The following is a 14,068-nucleotide window of genomic DNA, read 5'->3' on the forward strand; positions in this document are numbered from 1 at the left end:
CTAACTTAAACATGAAAGATAATTTAACGATAAAAAACCATAACGCTCACAGGATGGCCAAATTTTGAGACGAACAAATTGGCTGCAGGATCAGTTAAATTGATACCTTATGGGGCGAAATAAGGCGATAATTGTGAGCAAGTGTTGAAGAGAGGTCCAGTAGGTCCTGTGGCCTACGCCAGCGCCCACGAACTGTCGGGCGACTGCACATGTAAGCGAGATGCCCGGTCGTCAGTCGTTACAGGATAAGTAGGTCTGGAATTCGAGACGTGGACTTCACATTAAATACAATGCACACTGCAATGTAATTCTTCGACGGCTGGTGCAGATTCTCGCGCAATGAGGATGGGAACAAATTCTCTCATGTGCCGACTGTCACTTTCCTCGAACTGCCAACATTTCTTGATGGTGTTCTTGACAGTCAAACAACTTTTGAATACAAGTAACAGTCAAGAGTTGTACGCGAGGTCTTCGCGTATGTGGGCAGCTATTTTGGTGTTCGATATCTTCTAGTCTACATTGAGGCCATATTAAAAAGGCGGAACGGCAACATGGTAGGCAATATGGAGAACAGACAAATACCGCGTGTATAACTGCGCAATAACCTAAAACAGCGGTCTTCTTTCACGCACCTGGATAACCGTGACAGGACTGTACTTTGAACACTAACGACTACTCCTATATATGTCATGCCCAAAGGTGTACCTGGACCGGTGGCCCGTAAGTATGACGTAATATTGTGAGCAGCTTCGGCCAAAGCACGCTAACGGTCGACGACACACAGACAGTTTGCACAAAAAGACAGAGAACCTTTTAAAGAAAGGCATCGATTTTAGTCGGCGTATAGACATCCCAGCAGAACTTTTTGTTGGGCTAGTTGGTGCATGTTACTGAAGTACTAAAGCGCCAAACAGACGACACAAGAAGAGACACGGACGAGCGCTAAAGCGCTCGTCCGTGTATAGACAGTATCGACATCGCTGACAAGCTACTTAGCGTGGGAAAGGGAATTGTGGAGAAAAAAGCAGGAGACAGGCGTAAAAAAAAGGGCTTTTGGGTCGTGCCTTTTGCCCGAAGGTGCAAAGGCAACCTTTTCAAGCGTCCGTCTTAATACTTCAGGACATCTTTTCTCAATTTGCAGCTGCTGCGGTAGTACTGCGGTAGCCCATAAGTGCGAATAAATAAATTGCCTGGGAAATGATTGGCGGCACGTTTACGATACCGATAGGTCAAAATCAAAAGCCGTCCCCGACGGCGTCTCCCGTACGCGCTGTGCGAGGTTCCAACGGTCAGAATGTGTTCCGACAGAGGAAACATTGCCGCGAATTGTGCTCCCGAAGATTACGCTAGCCCGTTTACTCCGTAGCATCAAAAAAGAACACCTGGCTGTACTTCAGGAAGCCTCTGAAAAGGCCAGATTAATCATCGCTTGGTTTGCGTCGTCGCGACTAAACGTTCCCAGTATGATAAGTCATGCGCAGGAACGCCTTTTACTTTTTTATTTTTGTTTCGTTCAGGTCCGGACTACGTCCCCGCCGGTACTTTAGATATCCTTCGTATATGTTCAGAATCATTTGTACTGATGACTCCTGGACCTCTGGTCGATCGTTGTACTTGGAAGGAAAAATAAATTGCACTCAAAAAATTGCACTCAAAGTTATACAATTCCAGGAACTGTTTCATCTTAGCACTGTTAGGGCTATGTTTTCCTCAATAGTTATTCAAGGCCAATATGTGGTGATCTTGCACGAACCAGGTATCAATGTTAACCGTAAATTTCTGAGGCTGCGAGATAACGATCGGAGGTCTTTCTATGTTACTGCCCTCCTTCTCGTGTAGATAGAAAACCAACCCCGAGTGTTGCTTTATTGCACCTTGCTGGGGCAGAGAGACATTGTCCAGGCTGTGCTCAACACCCTTGCGTTGTCGTGCCACTTGACATGCTGGCTGTTGCTGTGTGCGATGCATCGCAATGATGTGCACACATTATTTTTTCTTTTATTTTAAGTATCCGCTCTCCTGTTTCCTTTCATTCCCATTATACCCTTTCTCCAGCACCGATTATGTCGCTTGTATTTACACTGGCTAACCTGCCCGTCTTCCTACCTTTTTTCCTCCTTCCACCGAAGCACGTGTCAGCACTATGAAACTGATCTGATCTGAAAGGCGTGAAGACGACAATCTAGTTAAGCTAGTCTAGTGAAACGCAACATTGCTAACATGCGCCTGCTGAATGTTTTCAGCAAATCCTGTCCGCATCGAGATGCGGCGAGTTTTCTTGAGCAGATTGAACGCAGGTTGGCTACCCCCAACTTGTGCTATTTGCTGTAGCAGAAAAATCCCGAAGTTGCGAACCCGCGAACTGGCCCAAAAGTCACCTCGTGAAAAAGATATCGTAGCCATCATACGTTACATACACTGCATGTCGCATAATCTGAAGAAGATTGCCAAGGGAGCTAACGTAAAGCTGAGTTTTCTGCTCTGTGCAAGCTTTTAGGGCTCTGCAGAATGACGAACCCTTTTTTTTTCTTCTTTGCAAGGCAGCGGCCTGATTCACAAATCACGAAAATAAATACGTCTCTTGCCAGGCAGGAGTCGCTTACGAAATTCGTTTTTAGTGTGGTAGAAAGTACGAGGGCCAAACCAAGCGATGCCTGAATGATAGGCCGAGGCAACGTCGAAAGAATGTTAGAATTTGGAGAAGGGGCCACCTGGCAATTGATTGTAGGGATCACTAATGTAAGCCAAATTTTCATATTTAACAGGGATAGGCGGGCTAGTTGGTGGTCGATATTGGAATGCATCATGTAATCGCGCAAACAACAAAGGACAAAGAAGAAAACACACAGGACAGGCGCGGAACTTCAACTGAGATTGACTTCGGAAATTCCCACATTTATACACGCATCATAATCACACTTGCTAATCATCAGACAACCCTCACTCGGCGTTGGCATGCGGGCGTGAGTGGCATAAATTTGCATGTGTGTATTTGAACTCTTTATCACTCAGTGGCACTGAAGAGCTGCTTACGCATTTGCCAGATTGCATTTTTACACAGTAAGCTTCATAGATTAGATAGAGGTATCAACCTCGATAAAAAAAAGGTATTTTAAACTACTAGTCTGCTCATTCGAAGCTTGTAAAAAGGAGAATTGAGAAAAACTGCTTGCGTGCTGCTCTTGATAAGTCCTGCCAGAATGAAATGCAGCATAGCTTGTTCTTACAGTTGCAAAGACTGCACGGCGCAGGATTTCCGTATGAGTTGCCCACCTCGGTGCTAGAAACCCTTGACAAGGAAGCGCGGGGCCCCTCTGAGCTCCTCCCAAGCGTAGAGCTGCAACGCCGTGGACCTGTTGCCATCTCGTACTACCACCAAATCTCTCACCGCCTCAAAAAGGTGGCTGAAAAATGTGAAGCACCGGTGGTTTTCACGGCGCCCAAGTAACTGGCGGGCATGTGCAACATGGTGCAGGGAAAGAAAAAAAGAAATGAATGTGGTATCAAGCACGTTGACAGGTTCGTCCCATGCAGAATAGGGGTAGTGCACCAGATACGCCTCTATGTGGCAACAGCTACATAGGGCAGAGGGACGGTGTCTAAACGTCAGACTGCAGGAGCACCGCGCAGGGGGTAGAAGGATTGGTGGGGTGGCAAACTGGCTGATCGTTTTCGCCACTGTCGTAATTGCACGCCTAGGTTCCGCGACACTAAAGTCTTGAAGATGTTTGCGTCACAACTAAGCCGAGAAATCTATGAAGCTTACGGTGTCAAAATGCAATCTGGCAGCTGCGTAAGCAGCTCTTCAGTGTCACTGAGTGGGAGAGAGTTCAAATATACACATGCAAATTTATGCCACTCACGCCCGCATGCCAACGTCGAGTGATGGTTGCCTGATGATTAGCAAGTGCGATTATGATGCGTGTATAAATGTGGGATTTCCCGAAGTAAATCTCAGTTGAAGTTCCGCGCCTGTCCTGTGTGTTTCCTTCTTTGTCCTTTGTTGTTTGCGTGGTTACATGCTGCATTCCAAATTTTCATGCCTGCCTGGAGCAGTGACAAATGGGTTAGATTCATAATTGAGGCCAAAAGGATCACTGAGGCAGGCGATAGGGGCGTGAGTCTTGCATCAATGCCATTACCGCGAAAAGAACTGCTTGACCTGCACGCGAATGTGCACAGACGAACTGTTATAACAGTCCTTTTATAAAATAGAACATTTTTTTTCTGATTAAACATTGTTGGAAGTAAATGTGTCTGCATCGTTCTCTCCTTGTTCTACGTCGTCTACATGCCTTTCACATCAGATCATGTTCGACCAACACATCCAACTATCCATCCTAACATTATTAATCTAGGTGTCAATGGTTTACTACAGAAAGCAGAGCATTCTATATCACACACTTCACGTGTGCATAACTCATAAGATTGTGAACAACATGCAAATGTGCCCGACCTTTCAAGTTACAGCACCGTATTTGAAATATCACTGACATTATTAGCACCAAAGTCCATCTCAACTGAACCTGAATACAATGAGCGCATATGTAATGCAAAGTATTCAAGCCACGACAATAAAAATACGTAATGCTCTCAGCATGCAACTAATACGAGCAAAATACACTCATTTGCATTCTCCACGTTCCGCACAAACACGCTTCGCATATATTTGTAGTCTTTCAAATCAACTCAATATGCTTGGGCTTATGGTTTGTTAAGAGTCATGTTTCTTCAAACTTGTAGGTAATGACTAATTGGGCCACACTGTCAGCTGGCAGTCGGTAGTACTCGGTTATGTACCTTACACATACTGCCATTCAGCTGCACTAGCTTTCATTTACACTCGCCTAAGCTAACTCATTGACTTCCAACTTTTGTGAAATCTGCAGAAATGAGTGAGCGGGGTCTTCAGTGTGTATCTACCTGTAGTGACCGTACAGCCCGTCCAAGCGCTTCAATGTCATCCGCGTGTCAGCAGTATTGCACACCTGTCTCTTTCTGCGCTCCACCCCGCTTTTGTGCTGGCAAAAAATCAGGGCTTTTTTCCTGTGCTTCAACACAAGCATATGACCTTTGCACACTGCAATGAACAGCCATTCTGGGCTTGATTTTCGCGCACCGGTGCTGCCGTCCACTCTATAGTTGCACTGGAGAGCCAGCGGTTCTGCTTTTTTGAGTGGCGTTATTATTAGTGTCCACCTCTCCTGCTTTAATAACGTATATAAAAAAGTACAGTTGAACGAGCATAAAAAAAATCGCAGAAATTTGATAATTTGAGAAACAAAAGCGCATAAGAAAGGTCTTATAAGGCCTATTTTGGGGATAGTGGGTACCTTACAGTTCATAATCAACACTACATATCAATCACTACACATATTTAACATGTCCAACTTGTTGATATGGTTTTTGGTCCTTCCTTGTTTTTTTAGCAATGCAGCGCTGCTTTCTAACAACATAATGAAACGACGCAAGTACTGAAATTTACCGATTTTTGAGTCTGAAATAAAATCTGGAACTACTTGGTCAACGTGAGATATCGCACCGTCGAAATTTGCCAGTGGCATAAAACTTCGCCCCTTCAACAAGTAACTAGTGTGCTACTCTTCTCCAAGAGCTAATGTGGCAAATTCTGATTCTAGCGCAAACAGACACTTCGGTGCTGCTTCGTCGTCGAAGTTAATATTTTCGAGTCACGCAATCTTGGAGCTAAATTGAACTTTTAATTCAAGTGAACTCGACGCATTGAACGGGAAAGACAGAACCTCACGCAAATCCACACATTACACAGAGGAGAGTGCCTAACACACAAGAAAACTGTTCAAAATAATACCGTCGTTCGCCATACTTAAATTACAGAATGTAATAAATTCATTTCGCCAATTCCATGGAGCGGGATAAAGAAACTAAAGGTTTCATGGTTAGAAGGCTACACGTGATTAATAGCGGCATGACAAAACGCACGCTGTTATGGAAATCCGCGCACGAAGTTTTGACGAAAGGACACCTGGCTACGCCAGAAAAATATTGCCAGCAATAATGCAATTTTCAGGGTGTCTACCAAGCTGGAATTTTCAAATTCCCCGAGTTTTCCACGTTTTTCCTGAGTGCCTTTGCAAAATTTATTGAGTAACACAGAACGTTGTTTTACGTCATGACGGGCTGACACCATATCGCCAAATGCTGTCACTCTCTAGCAAGCATGTTAAAAAACGACTTGATTCCGTTTGAATAGTAAGGAGTAGTGTATATTTTATTCAAAAAGAAAATAGGAAGGAGGGGCGTGTTATTAAAATGCACAGCGAATAATACATCTTCGAAAAATATAGTAGAACTCATTGCTAATCGAGTCGAACACTTTCAACTACATATAAAAAAGCACATGCATACAGAAACATATATTTCAGTATATGAGCTACGTCTATCAATTGACAGCGAGCTCAATGGTACGAGACCCGCACTTTGCCACAAGTGAAATTGACTCTCAGCAGCTGGAAAGTCAATCTCAACTGTCCTGACATATTCTCAGCCTGCGCATAACCCCTCAGCCTTCTGTTTCACTGTTTTAAAGAGTTTATTTTGGTTTGTATGAGGGACCCGTGCATCTCGGCATCAGCCAACACTGCTTTTTGAGCTCAAGCTGCTTCACAGAAGTGGGGGCACACTCCCTGTTCATTCCTCAATGTGTCGGTCCTTTTTGTTCTCGTCGTCCTGCTGCCGCGCGTTCAAGAACAAATCCATCGGAACTGAGCACAACCGCGAGGCAGAAATAATCAGGTAGTGGCGGCACCAAGGAAATTTACTGAGTCCGAAATGTGACAAGCCGCTGCTCCAAAATATTTGCCAAATAAAGAAAGAAGGAAAATATATACAGAGGTTCTACAGCTACCTTAATTCTAAACAAGAAAAGGAAGAAAATGCCTATAAAGAAAGAGGTTAGACAGGGAAACACAATCTCTCCAATGCTATTCACTGCGTGCTTGGAAGAAATATTCAAGGTAGTAAACTGGGAAGGCTTAGAAGTAGGGGTCGACGGCGAATATCTCAGCAACCTTCGGTTTGCCGACGATATTGTTCTACTCACCGACAATGCAGACGAGTTACAACAAATGATTGAGAACCTTAACCCAGAGTATGTAAGAACGGGATTGAAGATTAATATACACAAAACAAAGATAATCATGAATAGCCGGGCAAGGGAACATGAGTTCAGGATCGTCAGTCAGCCAATAGAGTCTATGAAAGAGCACGTTTACCTAGGTCAATTAATCACAGGGAACCCTGATCATGAGAACGAAATTCATAGAAGAATAAAAATGGGTTGGATCGCATACAGCAGACATTGTCAGCTCCTGACTTGAAGCTTACCATTATCATTGAAAAGGAAGGTGTACAGTCAGTGCATTTTACCAGTGCTAACATATGGGGCAGAGACTTGTAGACTGACAAAGAAGCTTGAGAACAAGTTAAGGACCGCGCAAAAAGCGATGGAACGATGATTACTAGGCATAGCGTTAAGAGAGAGAAATATAGCGGTTTGGATCAGAGAGCAAACGGGTATAGAAGACGATATTCCAATTGACATCAAGAGGAAAAAATGGCATTGGGTAGGTCATATAATGCGCCGGTTAGATAATCGTTGGACCATTAGGGTTACAGAATGAGTAGCAAGAGAAGGGAAACGCAGTCGACGGCGGCAGAAGACTAGGTCGAGCGGTGAAATAGGAAATTATCGGGCGCTAGTTGGAATCGGTTGGCACAGGACAGGGGTAGTTGGAGATCACAGGGAGAGGCCATCATCCTGCAGTGGAAATGGAACAGGCTGATGGTGATGATGAAAGAACGAGGAGCAAAAACACACTAATCCTGATTCAATTCATCAGCGGAAAGATTGGATAATTTAGAATACATATTTAGCCTCGTGTGTTTGAACATTGCTTAATCGGCATCCAAAGCGCTTTTGCATGTTCTCTGAAGCTGTGACCGAAGCTTCCTGTCGTCCACCCAGTCAACATTATGCTATTTCCAGAAACAGAGGTTTGCTAAGTCGCAGCGGCGTTGTTTACACCTACTGTAAATGCGGAGGCAACGGAGGCAGATGAGGTAAGCAATGGACGAGTTACCACATGATCAAACATGGCAGCGCCCACGGGATCACCGCGAGAAGGGTCAATAAACGTTGTGTTTGCTGTGGGCCGCATACAGGCGTAATCAGCTGGTCAGCCGCGTATTGTCTCGCATGATCTCGCTTGAAAGCACGCTTACATGCACTGGTTTGGGCTGGCAGAGAACATATCGCTTATACGGAGGACATTATGCAGGACTTGACTAAGAGTGTAGCAATCATCACGTGCTTCGCCGCATTCACCTCCTAATCTAACTGAACCTTCGGCACCCATTTCTTTTAACACAATGTCCACCTTGCTTGCCTAGCTATGTGCTGCACCCCCCCCCCCCGAAAAACAATATCCCGTGGAAGCACTCCAACTAGGTCAATAGTCGGACGTAGCTATTTTGTCTGGGTCTTTTGGCTCAATCAAGATATTCCAAATAACGAAATTCTTCATACTCGTGGGTCTATTACAATTTATCGACAGGATAAGGTTGGGAAAGAGATTTTTGTGAAAGCTCCGTTGCACTCATACAATATCGCAACAGCGGTCATAAAATACTTCGTACTAATGTGCCGGTGCTGTCAGGAAATGATACATTCCTCATTCCTTACCGACCACCTGAGTGCGAACGTGCCTTTCTTCATGGATTCCACTCTATGCTAAATTATTTAAATACCGGGTTTCCTCTCGCTAATTTCTTTCTCTGCGGAGACTTCAATCTTCCTGATATAGATTGCGTCAACCTGACACGACCATCTAAAGATTTCATTGAACTCCCTCTTCAATCTGACACATAGTATTAACACCCCGACTGGCGGAGCCAATATCCTCGATCTTCGCATCACAACCCGATCTCATTCAGCCACCTGCGTGTACAGACGGCTTCAGTGACCACCGTACCTTAAATCTGTTGATTCTGATTGCTAAGCATCAACCCCAAAATAAGCTTATATGAGACTATTAAAAAAGCAACCTTTAGGCAATCAATTCTGGACAAGAAAAATTTATCCAGTTCCTTCTCAACAAGCGCTTAATCAAAAAGTGTTGAACAAAACTGGTCAGTATGTAAGCAGAAGATATTAAGATTAATCGATGAATGCGTTTCCATCATGCCTATTCGTTGTGACACCGGTCATCTTTGGTATATTATTCATCTTGGAAAGCTTTGGAAAAAGAAAAAGCGTTGTCACCGGTTATCGAAAAACGACACCTCCGCAATAAATTGAAAGCAATATTTCACTTGCCTCAGAGAACACACCAGTTTGCTGAAAAAAAGCTAAAAATAAGTATTATTGCGAGGATCTACTAAACACTATCCGAGATCAGCCGAAAATGTTTAAGAATATCATAAATCCAAAGAATTCATCGCATAACACTTCACTGATAAACCAATATGGCTAACGAGTACCGCTTCAGCAACGTTCTGACCAAATGAGCTTCTATTTTTCCCCAGTTTTTACTAAGGAACCAACTGACAATACTCTCTTTTCGCCTAGAGATACCTTTCCCCAGATGCCACCGGTTACAGTGACCACTGAGGGAATCCTGGGAGTTATTAAGCAACTATAATTACTAGCGCCCCCATGCCTAACATCCCTACAGAAATGCTGAAATCCACTGGTGTTGTAAGAGACTACATATTGTGCATTACATTTGCTCAGCCGCTTTAGGAAGGCTGGATACCAGACGACTGGAAGAAAGCCAAGGTAACGCCAGTATTCAAATTGGGTGAACGTTGTAACCCATCAATTTACCGTCCTATTTCGCTTCGATGCATTGCCTGCAAAATTCTCGAGCACATTATTTAATCTCACGTTGCCGATCACCGTGAAAGTAATCGTTTCTACTTTAAAGTCAACGTGGCTTCTCACTAGGTTTGTCTTACGAGACTCAGATTTTCGAATTCGTCACTGACCTCCAATTGAACATGGACTCCTTGTTCCAAACTGACGTCATATGTATAGATTTCTCAAATAGCCTTTGACCGCGTTCAACACAAACGCCCATTAAACAAACTCTGCTGTGTCAATCTTGACCAATTAACCCTCTCGTGGATAAAATCCTTTTTATCCGATCGTTCAGAGTTCACAGTGATCGGTGACCATCACTCCGCTGTGGCTCCCGGAAATTCGGGACTCCCTCAGGGATGAGTGCTTGGCTCTCTACCCTTTTTAATTGACGTAAATAACTGGCCATCGGGAATTTCGCCATCCATTCGACTATTCTCTGGCGACTGTGCCTTGTACCGCCACATAACCATCAGTAAAGACCACCAACTACTGCAAAACGATCTTTGCTTGATAGAAAACTGGTGCTCGCGCTGGATGATGCAGACTAATGCTTCTAAATGTAAAGTTATGCGAGTATTTCACAAGCACTCTAACACGGACACTACTCACTAAACTCTACCAACCTAATACGTGGAGACAAACACAAGCACCTTGATACCAAACCAGTAGCAACTTAACGTGGTCCGAACACATTACTCAGCTTGTCAGTAATGCATCAAAGAAACTGGGTATATGAGAAGAACGTTGTTTTTATGCTCACCCTCAGTCCGCGAAAGAGCATACGTAACCTTCCTTAGCACCAAATTCGAATACTAGTCATCCATTTGGAGCCTTCATCACAGCTACCTAAATAAACTACTGAAAACAGTACAAAATCATGCTGCTCACTTCATAACGTTTAACTGCAACTACCATTCGAGTATCGATATTAGGGAGTACCTCGAACTGCAATCTCTAAACATGAGACGCCAACTATCTCGATTCTGCTTGTTTCATAAATTGTATTATGGCTTTCCTAACTTCCATTTATTCTACCTCCTGCCCGCTATCCACATCGGCTATTCAAGTCTATGAGCATCCAACAACCTTTCGGTAGAACCACCACATTTAACAAATATATTCTTCCTGTAGCCATTGAGGAATCGAATAACTTATCCGAATCAATCGTTTCAGAGCGTGACCCACTAAATCTCAAGCAACAGGAAACCATTCTTGCTCGGAACCACGTTAATACTCCGCCCATGCATCTGAACCCTTTTATATGCGTGTATGTGACGTTTATGTATGTTTATAATTACTGTCACTTGTTAAGCGTTTAGGTAATAAGTATGTTACTTTTCGAGCGTTCTGTGCACATACATTTCCTGTGACATCACTTCCACGCAAACTGTCATTTCGCTTCACGCTGATCATCCTTTTGGTTGTCCGTACTGATGTTCCCCCTCCCCCCCTGTATGTAATGCCCCTCAAGGGGCCTTTAAGAGTCTAATAAATGATGAATTAACAAGCATGGTGTTACGCGCACAGAAGCAAACGCAAACACCTCTCACTCGATGAGCGCGGACAATCGCTGTCAAAGCGCTGGTGTGAGAAAGAGCGGCAGCAGCGAGCGATTGACGTTCGTGTTGCCTCTCGCTTCAAAGTGAACGAGAACGCAGCGCACACGAAGCTACGATCCCTCGGCGCACCAAGACTCGGTACTCATCGCAGATCGCTTCCAAGGCCCGCGCTCAGCCACGCCGTACGCAGCAGCCGCCACAGTAGAATGCCTCCCCCCGAGCGCACGGTGGAAGACGGCGTGCTTCCTCCCCGCCTTCCTCCCATGCGCCCGCGGGATCGAGCCACCGTCATCAGCTCCACTTCGCGCTTACGGCGCGCAACCACGCTCTAATCGCACTTGGACCGGAAAATCACGGTGACAGCGGAAACGCGCTTAAAGTGTCCACGTAGTTGTTATCGTAATAAAAACAAAAAAGATCACCGTAGGGTGTTCTTTATCGTGTGTGTAGGTGCAAGGTACTTCCCGCATTGGTGGCTTCTGCATTTGAAAGCCTCCGCAACGCGTTTGGAGTGCTTCAATCCTTCCGCGACTGCGCGCGCCATCTAGCAGCGTACGTGGCTGAGTCAAACGTCCGTGGCCGGAAAGCCAGGGCTGTTGCAGTGAGGATCTACCTTGTTCTCACCGGCCTTCCAGGTGAAGTTGACCGACTGCACTCCCGAGGGAATCACGGGCAGGTATTTCTCGAAGTTCGGGTCAAGGATATAAGGAAGCACCACGCCGTCCAGTATGGCGAAGATCTCCATAGGGAACCCTGCGCGACACCGACATTGGGACACTTTTTAAACTACCAAGTACAAGTTTGTTGTGCGTTCATCAAAAACTTCGCGCACGATGCACGCCACACCAGTGCCATAACTCCAGTAGCCCTTTGAAGCTCTTCTGCATTATGTGCTTGAAATTAAAGAGGATTACGTAGACGACCAGGAAGAAGCGCGTCCGGTGCGCTATAGTTTCTCATAATCGCAACAGAGTACTCTATGAAATCACAGCAACATATACTGCGATATCGGAAGACATCTATTACCTCAGCGTTTTATTCTGAAAGGCCCCACAAACGACGACGACGCTGCGATAAGTATATGCAAAGTAGATAAAGGGGGAATAATGTCACGTAGTAGTGACGGTGAAAAAAAGCAGCGAAACTGTGAGTAGCTTAACTAACGGATCCTATGCCCACAAAAGCAAGTTGCTCTCAAAGCACAACAATAGCGGCGAACACAGTCAGTGATCGTCGAATTCTGATCTGCGGGGCAAGCACAAGGCTTTATATGCATGAGTCATCGAAGGTTCCAGAATAATCGCTGGTGCCCCCCCCCCCGTATTCCACTAAGTACCACACAGTTCGCGTCGCGCCCACAATCAGATTACACAATGTTCGGTGACAGCAGACAAGGGCTAGAACCATCGATAACATTCGAGAAACTTCCGTTACATGCAGGCGCGTCCTGCGCAGAGCAATAACGTTTTCACTTGGGCGATGAAAAAGCGGTCAACCAAGAAAGATGAAGAACACGTGTGAATGCCCCCCCCCCCTCCCCCTATTAAGGGACATTAAAGCGAAACCATAAATCATTTTATGCTAAGAAAACTTTGTTCGAGACTCCTGCAGGCAGTCATTTCAAGATAATAGTTTGATTATTAGATGACAAAATGAAGGTCGAAGTATCAGTATTTGAATATCGCGCCGAAACCCCAATGCCGGTCCGTCAGTCTGACGTTAGGGATTCCAAAGTATGTTTTCGCTTTTGGGCCGCGTTGGCTGAGTAAAGGTTCCTGAAACTTGCCATGTTTAACACTCGGTTCCTTTAGAACACAATGTAGTCAGTCTGTGACGCTATATAATTAAATAAGTCATAGAAGGGGTCGTCAGAATCCATGACGTCACAGCGAGCAGGTGCGGGAACTTGAAGGAGGCGTCGCCACGTGTCTTTCGTTCTTGCGCTTTCTCTGGCTTACCAAGCGTCTTACCGTGGTAAGAGTGGTGTTGCTGGCGTCGTAGAAACGTAATTTACTGATGCAGACGAAATCATTTTTCTCTTTAGTGTCCCTTTAAACACAGCAACGTCCCAATGCCACAAACAGGAGGGCGAAAAAAGAAAGAAACACGCATAGTAAAGAAAAAGTAAAAAAAAACATAGCCCGAAGTCTGTCAACGCTGGTAGAACGGCTTAAGCCGCACAACATGAACTATGTCAGGTCGTGAGCGGAGCCGCTGTGATAGCGCAATTCCGTCTGGCACGACCTCGTAGTCCAGTGTGCATATTTGTCGGATGATCTTGTAGGGTCCAAAGTAGCGCACCAGAAGGTTCCCTCCAAGACTTCATCCGCGTATTGGGGTTTAAACACGGTCACCGGGCTGGTACTCCACATGTCGCCGTCGGAGATTGTAGCGCTGGCTGTCGGTCCCCTGCTGATTATTGATGTGCAGGCGGGCGAGCTGTAGGGCTCCTTCGGCGTGCTGGAGATAGGTGGCGACGTCGAGATTTCCTTCGTTGGGGACATGCGGCAGCATGTCATCGAAGTCATCATCGGGTTCCCTCCATAAACCAGCTTGAATGGCGTGATCTGCATTGTTTCTTGCCCGGCCGGGTTATAAGCAAAGGTTA

The 14,068-nt window shown here is 45.2% G+C and overlaps 1 protein-coding gene across 16 annotated transcripts in view; it reads right to left on the reverse strand.

Annotated features, from left to right (window-relative positions):
• The window catches only part of shf (WNT inhibitory factor 1), a 506,799-nt gene that overhangs the window by 399,880 nt on the left and 92,851 nt on the right, over nucleotides 1-14,068 (reverse strand). For 15 of the 16 annotated variants that reach the window (XR_010564459.1, XR_010564460.1, XM_070541351.1 and 12 more), the window contains exon 2: nucleotides 12,074-12,213. The exons of the other annotated variant lie outside the window; for it this stretch is intronic. Coding sequence is in view for 13 of the 15 variants with exons in the window: in XM_070541351.1 (XP_070397452.1) it covers nucleotides 12,074-12,213 (140 nt within the window). In the remaining 2 variants the exon portion in view is untranslated. The remainder of the gene's footprint in view (nucleotides 1-12,073; nucleotides 12,214-14,068) is intronic. 16 annotated transcript variants of the gene reach the window in all.

Source organism: Dermacentor albipictus, chromosome 6, assembly GCF_038994185.2.
Source record: "Dermacentor albipictus isolate Rhodes 1998 colony chromosome 6, USDA_Dalb.pri_finalv2, whole genome shotgun sequence".
NCBI lineage: Eukaryota > Metazoa > Arthropoda > Arachnida > Ixodida > Ixodidae > Dermacentor > Dermacentor albipictus.